The 25762-nt window shown below is 42.0% G+C and overlaps 1 protein-coding gene across 4 annotated transcripts in view; it reads left to right on the top strand.

The window, feature by feature from the left end:
• The first annotated feature begins 1353 nt into the window (after positions 1-1353).
• LOC120042432 overlaps positions 1354-25762 on the top strand; it is a 28163-nt gene continuing 3754 nt past the window's right edge. For 2 of the 4 annotated variants that reach the window (XM_038987271.1, XM_038987272.1), the window contains exons 1-7: positions 1354-1672; positions 1890-2002; positions 3658-3778; positions 13386-13534; positions 14227-14444; positions 17698-17835; positions 18080-18219. In XM_038987271.1, coding sequence (XP_038843199.1) covers positions 1661-1672; positions 1890-2002; positions 3658-3778; positions 13386-13534; positions 14227-14444; positions 17698-17835; positions 18080-18219 — 891 coding nt within the window. In that variant the 5' untranslated portion in view covers positions 1354-1660. The remainder of the gene's footprint in view (positions 1673-1889; positions 2003-3657; positions 3779-13385; positions 13535-14226; positions 14445-17697; positions 17836-18079; positions 18220-25762) is intronic. The other 2 variants (XM_038987273.1, XM_038987274.1) reach the window with 2 other exon arrangements.

Here is a 25762-nt window from a genome sequence, read left to right as displayed (position 1 = left end):
ACGATATTTGTCCCCATGTGCTGTTGCAAACCGTAGTCTGGCTTTTTTATGGCGGTTTGGAGCAGTGGCTTCTTCCTTGCTGAGCGGCCTTTCAGGTTATGTCGATATAGGACTCGTTTTACTGTGGATATAGACACTTTTGTACCTGTTTCCTCTAGCATCTTCACAAGGTCCTTTGCTGTTGTTCTGGGATTGATTTGCACTTTTCGCACCAAGGTGCATTCATCTCTAGGAGACAGAACGCGTCTCCTTCCTGAGCGGTATGACGGCTGCGTGGTCCCATGGTGTTAATACTTCGTACTATTGTTTGTACAGATGAACGTGGTACCTTCAGGAGTTTGGAAATTGCTCCCGAGGATGAACCAGACTTGTGGAGGTCCACAATTATTTTTCTGAGGTCTTGGCTGATTTATTTTGATTTTCCCATGATGTCAAGCAAAGAGGCACTGAGTTTGAAGGTAGGCCTTGAAATACATCCACAGGTACACCTCCAATTGACTCAAATGATGTTAGCCTATCAGTTAGCCTATCAGAAGCTACTAAAGCCATGACATCATTTTCTGGAATTTTCCAAGCTGTTTAAAGGCACAGTCAACTTAGTGTATGTAAACTTCTGACCCACTGGAATTGTGATACAGTGAATTATGAGTGAAATAATCTGTCCGTAAACAATTGTTGGAAAAATTACTTGTGACATGCAAAAAGTAGATGTCCTAACTGATTTGCCAAAACTATAGTTTGTTAACAAGAAATGTGTGGAGTGGTTGAAAAACAAGTTTTAATGACTCCAACTTAAGTGTATGTAAACTTCCGACTTCAACTGTATGTAGTGAGTCATTTCTTCCTGTTGCAACAGAGAGCTAGCCTGCTTCCAGGTCTGTGTGTGCTGTCTTGCCAAACAATGACCATATGAGTTGGGCCTGACGGCACAAAGTGATTAGGGACCAGGCTAACAAGGAGCTACCGAAGCCACAGATCTGTGTGTGGTGATGATGTTGATGCCATGGCATACCTGGAAAGCCAATATTTTCTACACAGGACATGGCAGGAGTTTAATGAGTGGATAGCTAGTACACTATCCTAGTACACAAGCATACTGTGAATTGTCCATTTAAAACTCAAACAGCTGTGTCCTTGTAATCTATTGTTTTTCCATTTTACAACTCATGACCAGTTCCTCGTTCTGCAGAAGATCCTCTTTTGGCAAAATAATAGTCCCTCTTGTGTGAGTGTACCTACTTCCTCTCTGGCTGCTCGGGTCACATGACGCAGAAGTGCCTGGTCAGAAGTTCCTCCTATACAAAGCTATTTAAGTCAGGACTTGTGGCACTGCCCACACACTACCAGTGGGGAGACTACCTACACACTACCAGTCGGAAGACTGCCTACACACTACCAGTAGGAAGACTGCTAACACTCACTAGCAGTGGGAAGACTGCCCACATACTACCAGTGGGAAGACTGCTAACACTCACTAGCAGCGGGAAGACTGCCCACATACTACCAGTGGGAAGACTGCCTACATACTACCAGTGGGAAGACTGCTAACACTCACTAGCAGCGGGAAGACTGCCCACATACTACCAGTGGGAAGACTGCCTACATACTACCAGTGGGAAGACTGCCTACATACTACCAGTGGGGAGACCTAGAGAAGGATATGGATATCAAAGTAAGTGATATGACTGCATCACTTCACTTCCAGTTTATGTTGTAGTTTTCTATTTGAATTGTAACAATGTAGGGTAGTAGAAATGTGAGGGATCAGGGATATGCTCTATGGTCTTTTCAACAATGTATACAGTAGTAGTCGTCATGTGGAGGCTAAGGCTTTGTTTTCAACTATGTATGGTAATGTGAGTTGCTATGTTTTCCATTCCGGTCCATAGGATTCACCTGTGAAGGGAGGTATCTCTATACTTCACACAGAGGAGGATGGGAAACACCACTATGAAGTGGAGAAGATCCTCAAGTTCAAGAACGGAGGAGGAGCCTTCGCCAGGTAACCTCTGATAACCTCTCTGTTTATCTGTGAAGAATTTGAATATAGTGTAGGTTAAAACCTTTTAAGGATAGAGGAGTTGAGACATTTTAGGGGGAAACAAGAGGGACTTCCCATAGTAAAACCCCTTTATGATGTAAGGGAATCGTTTTTGGTTTAATGTCAGGGGTGGGGTCACAGAGTTATTTAATTTGGTAAGTCCACCCCTGAATGTCATAAAAAGATGTATTGTTTTTCTCCAGGTCTGTGTAGATTGAACCACGGGGTCTGTGTAGATTGAACCACGGGGTCTGTGTAGATTGAACCACAGGGTCTGTGTAGATTGAACCACGGGGTCTGTGCAGGGCCAAATTAAGAAATCATAGGCCACGGGGCTTCGTTTTATTTTTATAGATCCCCTTTTAAAAAATCTGCCTTTTAAAAATGCATATCATGCAATTCTACGTAATTTACATGCCAGAAGACATTAGCTGAATATTTTTAAATACCACACAAATGACCGAAATGTCTGGCTACTCTGACACTGACAAACTGAGATCAAACTGGTCTTGAATTCAAGCAAACAATAGCCCCGGCCAATGAAGAGACACACAGATTGTACAATATTTGGAGGCAATGTACAGTATATATATATATCATAGGCTACAGTAGGCTGCTAAAGACAATTTCCAGGCACACTGACTTTCCTAATGATGAAGATGAAGCCATAGGCTACTCACGGTGATGACCGTTGCGCCCGTCGTAGCAAAAGCCTATCTCAAGATGAGCTACACATGGGGTGTTGTTGAGTAAAAATTGTTCTATTGGTTCTACAGAGAGATGAGTCTTCTCTTTTCAGCACTTCTCTTTTCATTTGCTTTCCAAACTGTACGTTTTTCCCGCAATATTGTATTTTGAAATCTGCAGAAGGCAAACCGACAGTCGTAACCAAACATAGAAATATAATCCATAGATGGCAGTTCCCATTCAAGTCAGGACTGGCATCCATTGCTAGAGTACCCATGAGTTTAACAGTCAAATTGTCAGGGTAAGAGGTGACAAAATCCTTCTATGGATTGTATGTCTATGCACACAAGCAACAATCTGTGGCCTATAGTTGGCTACAAATGACATGTTATGGTGTCAGGTGCAATTTCCTGCCGTGGTTTAGGTCCACTTGTAGAATCTATGCCAAGGTGCAGTGAAGCTGTTCTGGCAACTCGTGGTGGCGCAACACCCTTCAAGACATTTTATGTTGGTGTTTCCTTTATTTTGGCAGACACCTGTATGTGCTTGTGATAAAAACTTAATTCACAGTTATTTTTTTATAAACTATTGATTTTCGGTAGCTAAATCTCTGGTGTATTTTGAACATTGAGATCGGGATCTGGTGGTTGGATAAAAAATATTTAAAAAATTATAATAATACAAAAATGTCATACCGACATATTGACCAGTCACATTTATTAATTATGCAGTTTATTTTAATTGTTTTATTAATCAGTTACCCAATCAAGGCAGGGCACCCACAGTTACCCACGTGGGCCCTCTACCTCCTCTCCGTCCCTCATCTGATGATTAGCAGAGCGGCAGCAGGCAGTCTACACTCATTGAGATTCCTCCTGTGGTTGGCAGTTGCAATGCAAAAAGATAAAATCTATATCTAATACAAACAGGTGTGTGGTGTTGTTGTTCCTCAGAGAAGGAGACAAGCTCCTGACGATCAATGGAGTGGCCCTACAGGATCTATCCCCAGAGGCCTTCGCCAGGATTCTGACGGAAGGAAACCCCATGTTGGTGAGTGATATAGCTGGAGGAGAGTTCTTATATTACTTCACTCTCTTCGTGGGTTGCATGTTTCATCACAATATTGTTTTGAACTAATGCCCAACTGAGCATTCTACTAAACTGTATCGTCAATGAGCACTGATTAAGATTTAATCAAAAGTGCATTACAGTGGCTTAGAAATACAATGCCATTCAAAAGGATGCAAATAATTAGTAGCAAAACTTTTTGTCCTCATTTTGATGTCGCCAGATTGACTTTAGATGCAGTATAACGTTAGCTGAAATTGAGGTAGCTGCCGTTTAGCATTGCTAGCTATTTTTGACAAACTTTGCTAGCTAATGACATTTAGTGGTTTACTACTAAATATTTGACTCGTTTAGCAATGTCATCTTATTTCCAGGCACTATAGTGTAATTTAGACTAAACAGCCGTACCCTCTGTACGTTGTTTTCCATCAAAATAATAATTATTGTGAACTAATATGACTAGCTAGGGAATTTGAATATCAAATCAATCACAATTGTAGACCTTACTGTGAAATTATTATTTACAAGCCCTTAACCAACAGTGCAGTTCAAGAAGAGTTACACTTAAAGTTAGTGAGGAAGATATAAGTCTCCAACTTCAGTGATTTTTATTTATTTATTTTTGTAATTAGTTCCAGTCATTGGCAGCAGAGAACTGGAAGGAAAGGCGGCCAAAGTAGGTGTTGGCTTTGGGGATGGCCAGTGAAATATACCTGCTGGAGCACGTGTGACGGGTGGGTGTTGCTATGGTGACCAGTGAGTTGAGATAAGGCGGAGCTTTACCTAGCAAAGATTTATAGATGACCTGGAGCCAGTGGGTTTGGCGACGAATATGTAGCGAGGACCAGCCAACGAGAGCATACAAGTCGCAGGGGTGGGTAGTATATGGGGCTTTGGTGACAAAACGGATGGCACTGTGATAGACTGCATCCAATTTGCTGAGTAGAGTGTTGGAGGCTATTTTGTAAATGACATCACCAAAGTCGAGGATCAGTAGGATAGTCAGTTTTACGAGGGTATGTTTGGCAGCATGAGTGAAGTGAGGCTTTGTTGCGAAATAGGAAGCCGATTCTAGATTTAACTTTGGATTGGAGATGCTTAATGTGAGTCTGGAGGGAGAGTTTACAGTCTAGCCAGACACCTAGGTATTTATAGTTGTCCACATATTCTAAGTCAGAACCGTCCAGAGTAGTGATGCTAGTCGGGGGTGCGGGCCGTGATTGGTTGAAGAGCATGCATTTCGTTTTACTAGCATTTAAGAGCAGTTGGAGGCCACGGAAGGAGTGTTGTATGGCGTTGAAGCTCGTTTGGAGGTTTGTTAACACAGTGTCCAAAGAAGGGCCAGATGTATACAGAATGGTGTCGTCTGCGTAGAGGTGGATCAAAGAATCACCCGCAGCAAGAGCGACATCATTGATATATACAGAGAAAAGAGTCAGCCCGAGAATTGAACCCTGTGGCACCCCCATAGAGACTGCCAGAGGTCCGGGCAACAGGCCCTCCGATTTGACACACTGAACTCTATCTGAGAAGTAGTTAGTGAACCAGGCGAGAAGTAGTTAGTGAACCTGTGCCGCCTTACAGTCAGATGCCGAGCAGTTGCCATACCAGGCGGTGTAGTTAGTCCCCTCCTGTACTCCCTGTTCACCCACGACTGCATGGCCAAACACGACATCAATACCATCATTAAGTTTGCTGACGACACAACAGTGGTAGGCCTGATCACCGACAACGATAAGGGAGCCTATAGGGAGGAGGTCAGAGAACTGGCAGTGTGGTGCCAGGACACAACCTCTCCCTCAATGTGAGCAAGACAAAGGAGCTGATCGTGGACTACAGGAAAAGGAGGGCCAAACAGGCCCCCATTAACATTGACGGGGCTGTAGTGGAGAGGGTCAAGAGTTCAAGTTCCTTGGTGTCCACATCACCAACGAACTATCATGGTCCAAACACACCAAGACAGTCATGAAGAGGGCATGACTGGGCATGACTGTCCCCACTCTGGTTGCACATGTGACGTGCTGGTAAAAATTTGGTAAAACTGATTTAAGTATGCCTGCATTAAAGTCCCCGGCCACTAGGAGCGCCACTTCTGGATGAGCATTTACTTGTTTGCTTACGGTCTTAGTGTCTTAGTGCCAGCATCGGTCTGTGGTGATAAATAGATGGCTACGAATAATATAGATGAGAACTCTCTTGGTAGATAGTGTGGTCTACAGCTTATCATAAGGTACTCTACCTCAGGCGAGCAATACCTCGAGACTTCTTTAATATTTTAGACATCGCGCACCAGCTGTTATTGACAAAAAGACACACACCCCCACCCCTTGTCTTACCAGACGTAGCTTCTTCTCTGTTCTGCCGGTGCATGGAAAATCCCGCCAGCTCTATATGTCCGTGTCGTCATTCAGCCACGACTTGGTAAAACATAAGATATTACAGTTTTTAATGTCCCGTTGGTAGGATAAACGTAATCGTAGGTCATTCATTTTATTTTCCAATGATTGCATGTTAGCAAGTAGAACGGATAACAGTGGGAGTTTACTCGCTCGGCCTACGGATTCTCAGCACCTTCTTTTCCTCCGTCGTTTCTTCACGCAAATAACAGGGGTTTGGGCCTGTTCCCGGGAAAGCAGTATATCCTTTTCGTCGGACTCGTTAAAGGAAAAAGCTTCTTCCAGTTCGTGGTGAGTAATCGCTGTTCTGATGTCCAGAAGTTATTTTTGGTCATAAGAGACGGTAGCAGCAACATTATGTACAAAATAAATTACAAATTAAAAAGTTACAAACAATGCAAAAAAATGAACAAAATAGCACAGTTGGTTAGGAGCATGTAAAACGTTCGCTATCCTCCTCGGCGACATCTTATATTTTGCGAGAGAAAAGATAATTTGCCCTTATTAAACTTAAAAAACGAATGTTTGGCTATTTTCTGGAAAATGTGCCAGATGTTTAGACTACAAACCATTATAAATGGCCTATTTGCGAGATTGACTTGTCATTTCAATCAGCGTAGCCTAGGCCTACTGACTAAAATCCAGGTTTATGATTGTGATTCAACTTTGCCATGGTTTGGTTAGCTAGATGCAGGTAGCCTATAGCCCCTGATAGGCCTACATCTCATTTCAGACAGCCTACAGTAACTTCGACAAGATGTAACATGAACGATTTAGCAGCTTGCTTAGTTCAAATTTACAGACTAATTCATTCGACATGAATATCGAGGCGATTTCAAGGTAATAAGTGCTTCCGTTGCCGAATAGGCTACTGAGGATGGGGTCGTAATTTCAATCACTGAACCAAATGTGAACAATAGGCCTATGCTTGTCAACAGCCAGTGTTTTTATTTATTTACCTGAAGTCTAATCTGACTGACTGTTACCTTCAATCTAATCAATTCCAACAAACAGCTGATTGGCAATTGCGTTAGCACTGGGACCATGATCACAATTGATAACATCCAATTTCATTAACTAAACATGGCCATTCATAATTGTATAATAAGATAAGGATACAACAACAATACACTGAAGTTATAATATAACCTATTTACTTAATCCAGTGGTGTAAAAATAATTAAAAGTATTAAGTAGTTTTTTTAGGGTATCTGTACTTTACTATTTATATTTTTGACAACTTTTACTTCACTACATTTCTTTAAAAAAGTAGGTACTTTTACACCAAATATTTTCCCTGACAAAAGTACTCGTTACATTTTGAAAAATTGTCCAATTCAGCACTTACAGTTGAAGTCAGGAGTTTACATACACTTAGGTTGGAGTCATAAAAACTTGTTTTTCAACCACTCCACAAATTTCTTGTGAACAAACTATAGTTTTGGCAAGTTGGTTAGGACATCTACTTTGTGCATGACACAAGTAATTTTTCCAACAATTGTTTACAGACAGATTATTTCACTCATAATTCACTGTATCACAATTCCAGTGGGTCAGAAGTTTACATACACTAAGTTGACTGTGCCTTTAAACAGCTTGGAAAATTCCAGAAAATTATGTCATGGCTTTAGTAGCTTCTGATAGGCTAATTGACATCATTTGAGTCAATTGGAGGTGTACCTGTGGATCTATTTCAAGGCCTACCTTCAAACTCAGTGCCTCTTTGCTTGACATCATGGGAAAATCAAAAGAAATCAGCCAAGACCTCAGAAAAAGAATTGTAGACCTCCACAAGTCTGGTTCATCCTTGGGAAAATTTCCAAACGCCTGAAGGAACCACGTTCATCTGTACAAACAGTAAAACGCAAGTATAAACACCATGGGACCACGCAGCCGTCATACTGCTCAGGAAGGAGACGCCTTCGGTCTCTTAGAGATTAATGTACTTTGGTGCAAATCAATCCCAGAACAACAGCAAAGGACCTTGTGCAGATGCTGGAGGAAACGGGTACAAAAGTGTCTATATCCACAGTGAAATGAGTCCTATATCGACATAACCTGAAAGGCCGCTCAGCAAGGAAGAAGCCACTGCTCCAAAACCGCCATAAAAAAAGCCAGACTACGGTTTGCAACTGCACATGTGGACAAAGATCGTACTTTTTGGAGAAATGTCCTCTGGTCTGATAACAAAAATATAACTATTTGGCTATAATGACCATCGTTATGTTTGGAGGAAAAAGGGGGATGCTTGCAAGCTGAAGAACACCATCCCAACCGTGAAGCATGGGGGTGGCAGCATCATGTTGTGGGGGTGCTTTGCTGCAGGAGGGACAGGTGCATTTCCCAAAATAGATGGCATCATGAGGCAAGAAATGTATGTGGATATATTGAAGCAACATCAAGACATCAGTCAGGAAGTTAAAGCTTGGTCGCAAATGGGTCTTCCAAATGGACAATGACCCCAAGCATACTTAAGTCAAGGTATTGGAGTGGCCATCACAAAGCCCTGACCTCAATCCCATAGAAAATGTGTAGGCAGAACTGGAAAAGCGTGTGCGAGCAAGGAGGCCTACAAACCTGACTCTGTTACACCAGCTCTGTCAGGAGGAATGGGCCAAAATTCACCCAACTTATTGTGGAAGGCTACGTGAAACGTTTGACCCAAGTTAAACAATTTTAAAGGCATTGCTACCAAATACTAATTGAGTGTATGTAAACTTCTGACACACTGGGAATGTGATGAAAGAAATAAAAGCTGAAATGCATAATTCTATCTCCTATTATTCCACATTCTTAAAATAAAGTGGTGATCCTAACTGACCTAAGACAGGGAATTTTTACTGGGATTTTAATGTCAGGAATTGTGAAACTGAGTTTGTCTCGCTCGTCAAAATGAACGGACCAAGGCGCAGCGTGAGTTGAGTTCCACATAATTGTAATTAAAGTGAAACTTTAAAAAAAAACAATAAACAAACAACGAACGTGAAGTACAGAGAGCACTAGGCACTAACTGAAACAATATCCCACAAAGCAGGTGGGAACAATGAACCACTTAAGTATGATCCCCACTTAGAGACAACGATAAACAGTCTCCTCTAATTGGGATCCATACTAATACACCAACATAGAAAAACAAATACTAGAAAACCCCCCTAGTCACGCCCTGACCTAAAACACCATAGAGAACCCTGAGGGCTCTCTATGTTCAGGGCGTGACAGTTTAAATATACTTGGCTAAGGTGTATGTGAACTTCTGACTTCAACTGTATCAAGAGAACATCCCTGGTCATCCCTAATGCCTCTAATCTGGCAGACTCACTAAACACACATGCTTCATTTCTAAATGATATCTGAGTGTTGGAGATAGCCCCTGGCTATCCATAAATAAAAAACTAATTGATTTGCAATGGCTCCAGTGATATTGTCATTTCAATGAATTTATTGTATAAAATGGTAGGCTACAGTAGCCTACATAGGCATAGAAATCACTATACTAATTGTTGGCCAACAGATGCAAATGTATCATTCTCCACATTTTAATGTAATTTTCATTGAACTTTTCCCCATAACAGAAGCAGCCGAGGGAGTTCCTTAACTTCCATTTCAAATGTCTACTCTTCGCTTCATACAGTATGTTTTTCCATAAGCAAAGTCCTCAATAGAATGCAGTTTAAACCACCTCTGAGTGACCAACATTGATGTTTTGTTTTGAGTCACCGTTTGAACCCATTAATCTGAATATTAGTCAGAGAGAGAGATAGAGACGGGGGAATTCCTTAACTTCCATTTCAAATGTCTACTCTTCGCTTCATACAGTATGTTTTTCCATAAGCAAAGTCCTCATTAGAATGCAGTTTAAACCACCTCTGAGTGACCAACATTGATGTTTTGTTTTGAGTCATCGTTTGAACCCATTCATCTGAATATTAGTCAGAGAGAGAGATAGAGACGGGGGAATTTTGTCAGACCTGGGCCCTGACAGTAGATCTCAGTAAGACAAAAAGAATGGTGTTCCAAAAGATGTTCAGTTGCCAGGACAACAAACACAAATTACATCTAGACACTGTTGCCCTGGAGCACATAAAAACTATACATACCTCGGCCTAACATCAGGACCACAGGTAACTTCCACAAAGCTGTGAACAATCTGAGAGACAAGGCAAAGAACATGTGCCATCAAAAGGAACATAAAATTCGGCATACCAATTAGCATCTGGCTAAAAATACTCAGTTATAGAACACATTACCCGCTCACCAACCAAGAATTCACAAAATGTGACAAACACAAAATTCAGACTCTGCATGCTTAATTCTGCAAACCTATCACCATATAATGCATGCAGAGCAGAATTTGGCTGATACCCGCTAATAATCAAAATCCAGAAAAGAGCAGTTACAAGGAAACAAATCAATCACCTACAGAGAGATGAACCTGGAGAATAGTCCCCTAAGCAAGCTGGTCCTGGGGCTCTGTTCACAAACAGAAACACACCCTACAGAGCCCCAGGACAGCAACACAATTAGACCCAACCAAATAATGAGAAAACAAAAAGATAATTACTTGATACATTGGAAAGAATTTACAAAAAAAACAGAGCAAACTAGAATGCTATTTGGCCCTAAACAGAGAGTACACAGTGGCAGAATACCTGACCACTGTGACTGACCCAAACTTAAGGAAAGGTTTGACTATGTACAGACTCAGTGAGCATAGCCTTGCTATTGAGAAAGGCCGCTGTAGACAGACTTGGCTCTCAAGAGAAGACAGGCTATATGCACACTGCCCACAAAATGAGGTGGAAACTGAGCTGCACTTCCTATCCTCCTGCCAAATGTATGACCATATTAGAGACACACATTTCCCTCAGATTACACAGAACCACAAAGATTTCGAAAACGAATCCAATTTTGATAAACTTCCATATCTACTGGGTGAAATACCACAGTGTGCCATCACAGCAGCAAGATTTGTGACCTGTTGCCACAAGAAAAGGGCAACCAGTGAAGAACAAACACCATTGTAAATACAACCCATATTTATGCTGATTGATTTTCCATTTTGTACTTTAATAACCTCTAACGCCTCACAAACCCCCCCATCAAAAAAGCTGACTAGCATAGCCTAGCCTAAAGCCACAGGGATATCATATAATAAAATGTTAATGAAATCACAAGTCCAAGACACCAAATGAAAGATACACATCTTGTGAATCCAGCCATCATTTCTGATTTTTAAAATGTTTTACAGGGAAGACACAATATGTAAATCTATTAGCTAACCACGATAGCAAAAGACACAACTTTTTTTGTCCACCATTTTTTTCCTGCATAGGTAGCTATCACAATTTAGACCAAATAAAGATATAAATAGCCACTAACCAAGAAACAACTTCCTCAGATGACAGTCTGATAACATATTTATTGTATAGCATATGTTTTGTTAGAAAAATGTGCATATTTCAGGTATAAATCATAGTTTACCATTGCAGCCACCATCACAACTCTCACCAAAGCGACTAGAATAACTACAGAGACCATCGTGTATTACCTAATTACTCATCATAAAACATTTCTTAAAAATACACAGCGTACAGCAAATGAAAGACACAGATCTTGTGAATCCAGCCAATATTTCATATTTTCTAAGTGTTTTACAGCGAAAACACAATATAGCGTTATATTAGCTTACCACAATAGCAAACATCACAACAGCATTGATTCAAGCAAAAAATAGCGATAACGTATAAACCACCAAAATATATTAATTTTTTCACTAACCTTCTCAGAATTCTTCAGATGACAGTCCTATAACATCATATTACACAATGCATATAGAGTTTGTTCGAAAATGTGCATATTTAGCGGCACAAATCGTGGTTATACAATGTGATTAGTGGCCAAAACTTCAAGCAATCTGTCCGGCGCCATCTTGGAGAGGCACCTATTCTAATCGAAAACTATTCATAAACTTGACTAAAAAATACAAGTTGGACAGCAAATGAAAGACAAATTAGTTCTTAATGCAATCGCTGTGTTACATTTTTTAAATTAATGTTACTTCAGCATACAGCGTGCGCTAAAGCGAGACCGCACCGAATTTCATGGCGGAATTATTATTTGACATTTGTCAACATAAATACGAATTAACAACAAAAAGATTGCTTACTATTTGCCGAGCTTCCATCAGAATCTTGGGCAAGGTGTCCTTTCTCCAGAACAATCGTCTTTTGGTTGAAAGATGTCCTCTTCTCATGTGGAAAAAGCAGCTAACGATAGCCACCCACTGGAGAGGTGCCCAACTAGTGAAAGCGCATCACAAAGAAATCCAGGAAAATCGCAATAAACTGATATAAACTGCTATAAGTCGGTTTAAATTAACTACCTTATGATGTCTTTAACACCTATAACGAATAAAAACATGACCGGAGATATAGAACTGCTAAAACGAAAGCGTTTGCAGGACGCCATTGTGATGTCCTCTTGCGCCAGATGTCCCGTTGAAAAGAATGGTACTTCCGTTCCATGATCATTTATAGTGGCCCAGATTGCGCAATCCACTCCATTCAAATTCTCCCCGCTTACAGACATCTAGAGGAAGGCGTATGCAGTGCATGTAGCCCGATGGCTTACATGGGGACTTATAAACTGACCTCAGAACAGGGACCTAGATTTCTGAAATCTCACTCCCTGACAGGAAATGTGCTGCAGAATGAGTTCTGTTTCACTCAGAGAAATAATTCAAACGGTTTTAGAAACTAGAGAGTGTTTTCTATCCAATAGTAATAATAATATGCATATTGTACGAGCAAGAATTGAGTACGAGGCAGTTTAATTTGGGAACTAATTTTTACAAATTTGAAATGGCGCCCCCCTAGTGTCAAGAAGTTTTAACTATTTGCACGTCATTATAACACTGTATATAGACATATGACTTTTGTAATGTCTTTATCCTTTTGGAACTTTTGTGAGTAATGTTTACTGTTCATTTTTTAAATTGTTTATTTTAATTTTGTTTTATCTATTTCACTTGCTTTGGCAATGTAAACATATGTTTCCCATGCTAATAAAGCCCCTTAAATTGACAGCGATGATGCCATTGTTTATGGTACAGTTTTCTTCACCTCTCCAGGTAGAAAGACGAAGGTCATCAGTGTTGTTATTCAGTCTTGTCTGTTCTCTTCCCATCTCTCTAGACTGTCCACCAAGCCAGCAGGGCTCCTCCACCAGAGAGATGCCCAGAGGGGGCTGAGGCCAGGGCTCTCCACCCGGTCTCCAAGGAGACCACCATGCTCAGCTTCAGCCTGGAGATGAGACGAGAGGACGACCTGGATGACCTGGAGAGGTGGGCTGAATCAATCAATCAATCATCCATGAACCGTTTTTGTACATAGTCCCCACATTTTAGGGGACCAAAAGTATTGGGACAAATTTACTTAACTTTTTACTACTTTAATACATATTTAAGTATTTGGTCCCATATTCCTAGCACGTTATGATTTACATGAAGCTTGTGACTCTACAAATTTGTTGGATGCATTTGCTGTTTGTTTTGGTTGTTTTAGATAATTTTGTGCCCAATTAGAAATTAATAGTAAATAATACATTAGCTGTATTAAAGCTGACAGTCTGCAATTTAACCTCACAGTCATTGTATCATTTCAAATCCAAAGTGCTTGAGTACAGAGTCAAACCCCCCCAAAAATATGTCACAGTCCAATATTTTTGGAGCTCACTGTATATTCCTGGAACGTGTGTTGACACCCATATTATATTTAGTGTATAATGTATTTTAATGTTTCCCAAACACGTGCACATTTAGTTTTTTGCCTTAGCACTACACAGCTGATTCAAATAACCAACTCATCATTAAGCTTTGATGATTTGAATCAGCTTTGTAGTGCTGGGGTAAAAACCAAAGCGTTCACCCATGGGGGCCCCCAGGACCGAGTTTGGGAAACGCTGTTTTAATGGACCACTGGCCTTACACGAATCTACATAAAAATGTATAACGTCATGTATCGTTCCTGAATAAAGTGACTCCTATCGCCCCATGGAAGACCTCACAGAAGAGGATGACAACAAAGCTGATGATGAGGTTGACGGTGTGTTCCTGGTTGCCATGACGAACACCAGAATCTCCGTGGTGAGGGGGCGTGGCTGCGGTGACGGGAGCTCTTGTCACAACTGTGGCAAGTCGGATTGTAACTTCAACGAGGTTGTCATGGTCGCAGAGTCCAGCAAAGTCACCTTGGGTAAGATTTAATAATATTATGTATTTTTAAGCAGTGGGGGCAGTTCCCAGCCCACTTGTATTTTTTGACTATCTTTTAATTGATAGGACAGTGAGTAGAGGGGACAGGAAAGACAGGAGAAGATTGTGTTCAATAGATAGTGGGATGGTTTTGTACCCAGGCATACACGATACATGAGCACTGGGGTGTGGCAGCATATAACCACAAGCTAGAACACAGCAGGCCAGCCTTCATTTTCATTTAACCAGGGTGTACCCTGGGCATGTTCTGGTGCTTACTTCTAAAGAACACGTCTGGTTGGTAAGTAGGCTATTCCTTTTATTAATGGTATCAGTACTGCCAGTGCTGCTGTAGCATTTTATTCTGCTGTTCTAACTGGTTTTTATCTGGCATTTAACAACACATTGTATGGTGACAACAGATACTTTCTGATACTACTTACTCAACTCGACCTGGTTCCAAATCGTGGGCAATAGCGGTGCTTCTAGAAACAATCATATTTACATTTTTTATATTTTATTACTGTATAATTACATTTTTTTTAAACTAACTGGTTACAAATCGTGAATAGTGGTGCTTATAAAATCTATCATATTTTATTTTCACATTTATTACTGTGAATTAACCATTTCATCACATAATTTCTGAGTAAATACAGGTTCATTTGTGTAATGTAAAATACACTTCCCTCATTACCATCACTATCTCCCATGGCCATTCCGACAGAGAAGTGAAACCCTGGTCATGAATACCATATCACAATCACCATGTCCACATATTTATAAACCTGACTTGATCCTTTCCACATCTCCTCCACATAGTAATAAACTAGACTTTTATCATTTCCACATCTCCTCCACATAGTAATAAACTAGACTGGATCCTTTCCACGTCTCCTCCACATAGTAATTAACTAGACTGGATCCTGTCCACATCTCCTCCACATAGTAATAAACTAGACTGGATCCTTTCCACATCTCCTCCACATAGTAATAAACTAGACTGGATCCTTTCCACATCTCCTCCACATAGTAATAAACTAGACTGGATCCGTTCCACATCTCTATATAGTTATAAACTAGACTGGATCCTTTCCACATCTCCTCCACATAGTTATAAACTAGACTGGATCCTTTCCACATCTCTATATAGGTATAAACTAGACTGGATCCTTTCCACATCTCCTCCACATTGTTATAAACTAGACTGGATCCTTTCCACATCTCCTCCACATAATTATAAACTAGACTGGATCCGTTCCACATCTCTATATAGTTATAAACTAGACTGGATCCTTTCCACATCTCCTCCACATAGTTATAAACTAGACTGGATCCTTTCCACATCTCTATATAGTTATAAACTAGACTGGATCCTTTCCACATCTCTATATAGTTATAAACTAGACTGGATCCTTTCCACATCTCTATATAGTGATAAACTAGACTGGATCCTTTCCACATCTCTATATAGTTATAAACTAGACTGGATCCTTTCCACATCTCTATATAGTTATAAACTAGACTGGATCCTTTCCACATCTCCTCCACATAGTTATAAACTAGACTGGATCCTTTCCACATCTCTATATAGGTATAAACTAGACTGGATCCTTTCCACATCTCCTCCACATTGTTATAAACTAGACTGGATCCTTTCCACATCTCCTCCACATAATTATAAACTAGACTGGATCCGTTCCACATCTCTATATAGTTATAAACTAGACTGGATCCTTTCCACATCTCCTCCACATAGTTATAAACTAGACTGGATCCTTTCCACATCTCTATATAGTTATAAACTAGACTGGATCCTTTCCACATCTCTATATAGTTATAAACTAGACTGGATCCTTTCCACATCTCTATATAGTGATAAACTAGACTGGATCCTTTCCACATCTCTATATAGTTATAAACTAGACTGGATCCTTTCCACATCTCTATATAGTGATAAACTAGACTGGATCCTTTCCACATCTCCCTCACATAGTTATGATCTAGACTGGATCCTTTCCACATCTCCTCCACATTGTTATAAACTAGACTGGATCCTTTCCACATCTCTATATAGTGATAAACTAGACTGGATCCTTTCCATATCTCCCTCACATAGTTATGATCTAGACTGGATCCTTTCCACATCTCCCTCACATAGTTATGATCTAGACTGGATCCTTTCCACATCTCTATATAGTTATAAACTAGACTGGATCCTTTCCACATCTCTATATAGTTATAAACTAGACTGGATCCTTTCCACATCTCCTCCACATTGTTATAAACTAGACTGGATCCTTTCCACATCTCTATATAGTTATAAACTAGACTGGATCCTTTCCACATCTCTACATAGTTATGATCTAGACTGGATCCTTTCCACATCTCTATATAGTTATAAACTAGACTGGATCCTTTCCACATCTCTATATAGTTATAAACTAGACTGGATCCTTTCCGCATCTCTATATAGTTATAAACTAGACTGGATCCTTTCCGCATCTCCTCCACATAGTAATAAACTAGACTGGATCCTTTCCACATCTCTATATAGTTATAAACTAGACTGGATCCTTTCCACATCTCTATATAGTGATAAACGAGACTGGATCCTTTCCACATCTCTATATTGTTATAAACTAGACTGGATCCTTTCCACATCTCTATATAGTTATAAACTAGACTGGATCTTTTCCGCATCTCCTCCACATAGTAATAAACTAGACTGGATCCTTTCCACATCTCTATATAGTTATAAACTAGACTGGATCCTTTCCACATCTCCTCAACATAGTAATAAACTAGACTGGATCCTTTCCACATCTCCTCCACATAGTAATAAACTAGACTGGATCTTTCCACATCTCCTCCACATAGTAATAAACTAGACTTTATCATTTCCACATCTCCTCCACACAGTAATAAACTAGACTGGATCCTTTCCGCATCTCCTTTACATAGTAATAAACTAGACTGGATCATTTCCGCATCCCCTTTACATAGTAATAAACTAGACTGGATCCTTTCCACATCTCTATATAGTTATAAACTAGACTGGATCCGTTCCACATCTCCTCCACTCTTAGCACCATGGGATTATTTCACTTGTGTAGCTTCACCAATGCTCTGCCATGGGTCCCAAACAATGACATCATCAAAACGAAGAGCTTGTTGAGGTATGTTTCCTCCTCTTCTTCATTGTATTTTCTGATGACCATTTTGTCTGTTTGTTTCTCTCTTTTTGTGTTCAGTGTCACGAGGAATGGGCAACTTGGAAAAAGTACAACAGTTGGACAACATCTTTATTGAAAACTATTTATACCACATGTACCTTCGGCGTAAACTTACACGTAAGATGTGGAGTATTCCTAGTTTGTCAGCAACTCCAGGTTTGTTATAGAATAATGTGTTTTTGTATTATGCCGTCGATTTTCTTATTCTTTTATCGTGATAAAAAATATACAACTGTGTTTATTAAACGTTGCAATGGCAATTAGTGTACAAATATTAACTTGATGATGGACAGTGTAAACTGTCTAGACTACAGACTGCGAACGCTAACTTTATCCCAATGTTTTTTGTTACTATGGTAATAACTGATTATTGATTTGTTTTTTGATTGATTTATTCCAGAGAAGATCACCATCTATCACTACAAGTCTGACTGTGTGGACGGAGAGTTTCGGGGGGTCCCTGTGGTCCTCAACTTCACCAGCTCTAACTGTTTCCTCAAGTGTGTTAAAGACGGAGAGAGAGTCTCTCTCTGTGTTGAGGTGAGCACATACCCTTCTGCTTTCTGCTGCTAAGACTAATGTTAGCAAGGTCCTGACAAACGAAACTACAAAATGAGAGTATCAAGTTGGGTTCTCTTATTATATTTATTGCAGCGCATCAAGGAGTGATGCAGCGCATCAAGTCTGCGCCAAAACAGTACAATAGTACTTCCCTAAAGAGAGGATATTTCTACAGATACACAAATAACTCCTCACAAGGTCACAGATGAGCATACACTGACTATACCGAACATTAGGAACACCTTTCTAATACTGAGTTGCACCCCCAGTCCCCCCTTTTGCCCTCAGAACAGCCTCAATCTGTCGGGGCATGGACTCTACAAGGTGTCAAAAGCGGGGTTATGTGGTTCAAGGCCCTCATAGACATTGGGGTTATGTGGTTCAAGGCCCTCATAGACATTGGGGTCAGGTGGTTCAAGGCCCTCTAATAGATATTGGGGTCAGGTGGTTCAAGGCCCTCATAGACATTGGGGTTATGTGGTTCAAGGCCCTCTAATAGACATTGGGGTTAGGTGGTTCAAGGCCCTCTAATAGATATTGGGGTCAGGTGGTTCAAGGCCCTCATAGACATTGGGGTTATGTGGTTCAAGGCCCTCTAATAGATATTGGGGTTATGTGGTTCAAGGCCCTCTAATAGATATTAGGGTTATGTGGTTCAAGGCCCTCTAATAGACATTAGGGTTATGTGGTTCAAGGCCCTCTAATAGACATTGGGGTTATGTGGTTCAAGGCCCTCATAGACATTGGGGTTAGGTGGTTCAAGGCCCTCTAATAGACATTGGGGTTAGGTGGTTCAAGGCCCTCTAATAGACATTAGGGTTAGGTGGTTCAAGGCCCTCTAATAGACATTAGGGTTATGTGGTTCAAGGCCCTCTAATAGACATTGGGGTTAGGTGGTTCAAGGCCCTCTAATAGATATTGGGGTTAGGTGGTTCAAGACCCTCTAATAGATATTGGGGTTAGGTGGTTCAAGGCCCTCTAATAGATATTGGGGTTAGGTGGTTCAAGACCCTCATAGACATTGGGGTGTAGGTGGTTCAAGGCCCTCTAATAGACATTGGGGTCAGGTGGTTCAAGGCCCTCTAATATAGATATTGGGGTTAGGTGGTTCAAGGCCCTCTAATAGACATTGGGGTTTAGGTGGTTCAAGGCCCTCTAATAGATATTGGGGTTAGGTGGTTCAAGGCCCTCTAATAGATATTGGGGTTAGGTGGTTCAAGGCCCTCATAGACATTGGGGTTAGGTGGTTCAAGGCCCTCTAATAGACATTGGGGTTAGGTGGTTCAAGGCCCTCTAATAGATATTGGGGTTAGGTGGTTCAAGGCCCTCATAGACATTGGGGTTAGGTGGTTCAAGGCCCTCTAATAGATATTGGGGTTAGGTGGTTCATGGCCCTCTAATAGATATTGGGGTTAGGTGGTTCAAGGCCCTCTAATAGACATTGGGGTTAGGTGGTTCAAGGCCCTCTAATAGACATTGGGGTTAGGTGGTTCAAGGCCCTCATAGACATTGGGGTTAGGTGGTTCAAGGCCCTCTAATAGACATTGGGGTTATGTGGTTCAAGGCCCTCATAGACATTGGGGTTATGTGGTTCAAGGCCCTCTAATAGACGTTGGGGTTAAGTGGTTCAAGGCCCTCTAATATGTATTGGGGTTATGTGGTTCAAGACCCTCTAATAGGTATTGGGGTTAGGTGGTTCAAGGCCCTCTAATAGACATTGGGGTTATGTGGTTCAAGGCCCTCATAGACATTGGGGTTAGGTGGTTCAAGGCCCTCTAATAGATATTGGGGTTAGGTGGTTCAAGGCCCTCATAGACATTGGGGTTTAGGTGGTTCAAGGCCCTCTAATAGACATTGGGGTCAGGTGGTTCAAGGCCCTCTAATATATATATATTGGGGTTAGGTGGTTCAAGGCCCTCTAATAGACATTGGGTTTAGGTGGTTCAAGGCCCTCTAATAGATATTGGGGTTAGGTGGTTCAAGGCCCTCTAATATATATATTGGGGTTAGGTGGTTCAAGGCCCTCATAGACATTGGGGTTAGGTGGTTCAAGGGCCCTCTAATAGATATTGGGGTTAGGTGGTTCAATGCCCTCTAATAGATATTGGGGATAGGTGGTTCAAGGCCCTCTAATAGATATTGGGGTTAGGTGGTTCAAGGCCCTCTAATAGATATTGGGGTTAGGTGGTTCAAGGCCCTCTAATATATATATTGGGGATAGGTGGTTCAAGGCCCTCTAATAGACATTGGGGTTAGGTGGTTCATGGCCCTCTAATAGATATTGGGGTTAGGTGGTTCAATAACCTCTAATAGATATTGGGGTTAGGTGGTTCAAGGCCCTCTAATATATATATTGGGGATAGGTGGTTCAAGGCCCTCTAATAGACATTGGGGTTAGGTGGTTCATGGCCCTCTAATAGATATTGGGGTTAGGTGGTTCAAGGGCCCTCTAATAGATATTGGGGTTAGGTGGTTCAATAACCTCTAATAGATATTGGGGTTAGGTGGTTCAAGGCCCTCTAATATATATATTGGGGATAGGTGGTTCAAGGCCCTCTAATAGATATTGGGGTTAGGTGGTTCATGGCCCTCTAATAGATATTGGGGTTAGGTGGTTCAAGGCCCTCTAATAGACATTGGGGTTAGGTGGTTCAAGGCCCTCTAATAGATATTGGGGTTATGTGGTTCAAGGCCCTCTAATAGACATTGGGGTTATGTGGTTCAAGGCCCTCTAATAGATATTGGGGTTAGGTGGTTCAAGGCCCTCATAGACATTGGGGTTATGTGGTTCAAGGCCCTCATAGACATTGGGGTTAGGTGGTTCATGGCCCTCTAATAGACATTGGGGTTATGTGGTTCAAGGCCCTCATAGACATTGGGGTTATGTGGTTCAAGGCCCTCTAATAGACATTGGGGTTATGTGGTTCAAGGCCCTCATAGACATTGGGGTTATGTGGTTCAAGGCCCTCTAATAGATATTGGGGTTAGGTGGTTCAAGGCCCTCTAATAGACATTGGGGTTAGGTGGTTCAAGGCCCTCTAATAGACATTGGGTTTAGGTGGTTCAAGGCCCTCTAATAGACATTGGGGTTAGGTGGTTCAAGGCCCTCTAATAGATATTGGGGTTAGGTGGTTCAAGGCCCTCTAATAGACATTGGGGTCAGGTGGTTCAATGCCCTCTAATAGATATTGGGGTTAGGTGGTTCAATGCCCTCTAATAGATATTGGGGTCAGGTGGTTCAAGACCCTCTAATAGACATTGGGGTCAGGTGGTTCAATGCCCTCAAATAGATATTGGGGTTAGGTGGTTCAAGGCCCTCTAATAGACATTGGGGTCAGGTGGTTCAATGCCCTCTAATAGATATTGGGGTTAGGTGGTTCAAGACCCTCTAATAGATATTGGGGTCAGGTGGTTCAAGGCCCTCTAATAGATATTGGGGTCAGGTGGTTCAAAGCCCTCTAATAGACATTGGGGTTAGGTGGTTCAAGGCCCTCTAATAGATATTGGGGTTAGGTGGTTCAAGGCCCTCTAATAGATATTGGGGATAGGTGGTTCAAGGCCCTCTAATAGACATTATGGTGTTTCAGGCGAACTATAGTCCTCTGGCTCCTTATTGTAGTGGTACAAGGGACCGAGACGTCACTCCCTACATCGTCAAAGGGGTCACTTTTACCAGCATTTTCACAATCAGTAGTGACATCATCACACCTGCCCTCTGAACCGCCAGGCACTAGGCAGAACAGACATCGGGTCATAACCCATATGAAAGGTACGGCGCACAACTACAGTCAGTTTACAGGCGTTCACCAGCAGTGAGTCATTCCAGGACCAGATTGTGTCCCACATACAGTATTGTTGTTTACCAGAGATCACAGTCTGTTCACCAATCACCCTTTCACTGCTAAAGGAACCAATTGCAGCTTTCACCTTGACATTTACAGAGGAATGGATAATGGAGATAGCCTTCAACTGGGTGGTATGGGCACGGCAGACTCAGTCAATTTGTGCAACTCAGCGAGTTCTTTAAGGATAGTGGAAATATATAGAACAGGTATGTTTGCTGTTAGTGACTGGGTATGTTCAGTTGTTCTAGGGAACAACGGAGCGGCAGGTAGCCTAGTGGTTAGTGACTGGGTATGTTCAGTTGTTCTAGGGAACAACGGAGCGGCAGGTAGCCTAGTGGTTAGTGACTGGGTATGTTCAGTTGTTCTAGGGAACAACGGAGCGGCAGGTAGCCTAGTGGTTAGTGACTGGGTATGTTCAGTTGTTCTAGGGAACAACGGAGCGGCAGGTAGCCTAGTGGTTAGTGACTGGGTATGTTCAGTTGTTCTAGGGAACAACGGAGCGGCAGGTAGCCTAGTGGTTAGTGACTGGGTATGTTCAGTTGTTCTAGGGAACAACGGAGCGGCAGGTAGCCTAGTGGTTAGTGACTGGGTATGTTCAGTTGTTCTAGGGAACAACGGAGCGGCAGGTAGCCTAGTGGTTAGTGACTGGGTATGTTCAGTTGTTCTAGGGAACAACGGAGCGGCAGGTAGCCTAGTGGTTAGTGACTGGGTATGTTCAGTTGTTCTAGGGAACAACGGAGCGGCAGGTAGCCTAGTGATTAGTGACTGGGTATGTTCAGTTGTTCTAGGGAACAACGGAGCGGCAGGTAGCCTAGTGGTTAGTGACTGGGTATGTTCAGTTGTTCTAGGGAACAACGGAGCGGCAGGGTAGCCTAGTGGTTAGCGCGTTGGGCCAGTAACCTAAAGGTTGCAAGATCGAATCCCTGAGCTGACAAGGTAAATATCTGTCGTTCTGCCTCTGAACAAGGCAGTTAACCCACTGTTCCTAGGCCGTCATTGTAAATAAGAATGTGTTCTTAACTGACTTGCCTAGTTAAATAAAGGTTAACTAAAAAATGTGGCGTCGTTGGGAAAAGATAACTTCAACACAGTAATCAATAGGGACTTTACATGTCTGTGTTCGTTACCAGCTGAGGGGCTCTCCCATGTCCAGGATGCAGCTGAGATTAGTTCCTTCATGAGAAACAGCTGGTGGTTTGAAATAGAACAGTAGATGTTAGACAGTGTGGTATAGAATCTGGTCATGAGTAGCGTTGCTGAAAGCTACAGGAGTGATTAGAGGCAAGCCCTCAACTTGCATTGCCCTCCCCTGTGACCACTTCCCCGGGAGTCCATCTCCAATAGGAACTTCTACCACAGACAGTGGAGGCTGCTGAGGGGAGAACGGCTCACAACAATGGCTGGAACGGAGCGAACAGAACCGCATCAAACACCTGAAACCATGTGGGGGTTTTTAAATACATATTTTTATTTATTTAACCTTTATTTAACTAGGCAAGTCAGTTAAGGACACATTCTTATTTACAATGACAGTTACAAAGCCTACCCTGGTCAGTAACGACATGGGAATTGAACCGAATGGAGGTGGAGCACGTGTCGCAGGACAAGTAGTCTTCCTAGAGACCTTTGGCACTCGTGGGATCATTATTATGTAAGAGTGAGTGAATAAAGGCGGTCTTGCTCTCGAGCAGCAGTGAGAAGGGGAAGTGGGGGCCTGCGTTTAGTTTCACGCCACCACATCCGTATCTAGACTGTGTGGACCAATCACTGTCAAATGGTTAGTGAGATTCCTATTCGAGGAAGACATTTCATTAAAATGGGCCGTCCTCCAGTGACTACAATCATCTGAGAAGTTACCGCCCCAGGCTAGCCAAGGATGATTCTGGATAAAGGGGGTGGTATAATTAAGCAGTAAGGTACAAGGAGGTGTGGTATATGGCCAATATACCACGGCTAAGGGCTGTTCTTAGGCACGACGCATCGCGGAATGCTGGTTGGCTGACCGCCGTGGTATATCAGACCGTATACCACGGGTTTGACAAAAGGTTTAAAATTACAAAATTACTTTAGTAACCAGTTTATAATAAAAATAAGGCACCTCAGGGTTTGTTGGAGATAGACAATATACCACGGCTAATGACTATCCAGGCACTCCGCGAATCGTCGTGCTAAGAACAGCCTTTAGCCGTGGTATATTGGCCATATATATTGGCCCCCCCCCCCATCAGCATTCAGGGCTGGAACCACCCAGTTTTATAATTGTCCGTGTCATACGTGGTAACAGAGCACGATCACATGCAGCGTCACAACTGAAGAGGATAGGGGTGTTAACAGTTTTAGCATACCACGTTTTTACCACATCTGTCCCTCCCAAAGTCAGTGTTACCATGTGGCACTATCATTTACCACATCTGTCCCTCCCAAAGTCAGTGTTACCATGTGGCACTATCATCCCACAGACCCTGAGCGGTCTCCGTCTGATTGATGAGGCGGGAACACTTATGCTCAAAGGTCAAGTTGGCAGTCACCCCCCCCCCGATCAGCAAATGGCAAAGGAGTGCCTTTCCATTCTGACAAGAGTGTAACTCTACTCTTTATCACATACATCAAACTCACAGGAGAAAGACGAGTTCTCTGTTTGGTTATCAATCACACATCAAACTCACAGGAGAAAGACGAGTCCTCTGGTTATCAATCACACATCAAATTCACAGGAGACAGACGAGTTCTCTGTTTGGTTATCAATCACACATCAAATTCACAGGAGAAAGACGAGTTCTCTGTTTGGTTATCAATCACACATCAAACTCACAGGAGAAAGACGAGTCCTCTGGTTATCAATCACACATCAAACTCACAGGAGAAAGACGAGTCGTCTGTTTGGTTATCAATCACACATCAAACTCACAGGAGAAAGACGAGTTCTCTGTTTGGTTATCAATCACACATCAAACTCACAGGAGAAAGACGAGTTCTCTGTTTGGTTATCAATCACACATCAAACTCACAGGAGACAGTTCATCTGTTTATCAGTCATAAATTCTGGGCCCTGGTCGCTTTCCAGGTGCTCAGGCACTCCCCATCTGGGAATAAAGTCTCTCAACAGGGTTTTAGCTTCAGTGGGAGCATCATTCTTCCTAGTGGGGGCGACTTCAACCCACGTGGAGAACGTATCTAATACAAACAAACAATATTTTTACCCTTTACTTGGTGGTAAATAGATGACATTGATTTGAAGCTTTCCAAAGGGTTCCCATGGTAGTGATCTGGTTCCCATGGTAGTGATCTGGTTCCCATGGTAGTGATCTGGTTCCCAGTAACTGGACTGGTTTCTTTCATATTGTTTCAGATCTGGCAGTTTTTAACCATTTGTTTTTGCAAATTGGGCCAAATTCGGGACAATACCATTCTTTCCTACACATTCCTAACATCTCTCCTTGGACACATGCCTCGTTCCATGATACTATATGTGAGCAAGATAGGGAAGGAGTATGAGTGGCGTCACCGTACGGCCGTCTGGGTGGCGCCAGACGCCATCGTCATCGGGTTTTCAGCCTGAAGACGTCAAACACCACTTCAACGGTATCGGCATTGTTTTGCATATTAACAGCATCAGTATAAGTATGTACAGTCACCATGGGTGAGTCCCGTGAGGGGAGGAGGAACCATGGGTGAGT

This window comes from Salvelinus namaycush, unplaced genomic scaffold (assembly GCF_016432855.1).
Source record: "Salvelinus namaycush isolate Seneca unplaced genomic scaffold, SaNama_1.0 Scaffold686, whole genome shotgun sequence".
In the NCBI taxonomy this organism is placed as follows: domain Eukaryota; kingdom Metazoa; phylum Chordata; class Actinopteri; order Salmoniformes; family Salmonidae; genus Salvelinus; species Salvelinus namaycush.
Note: the sequence above shows the minus strand (reverse complement) of the source record. Positions and strands in the feature narration are given on the sequence as shown.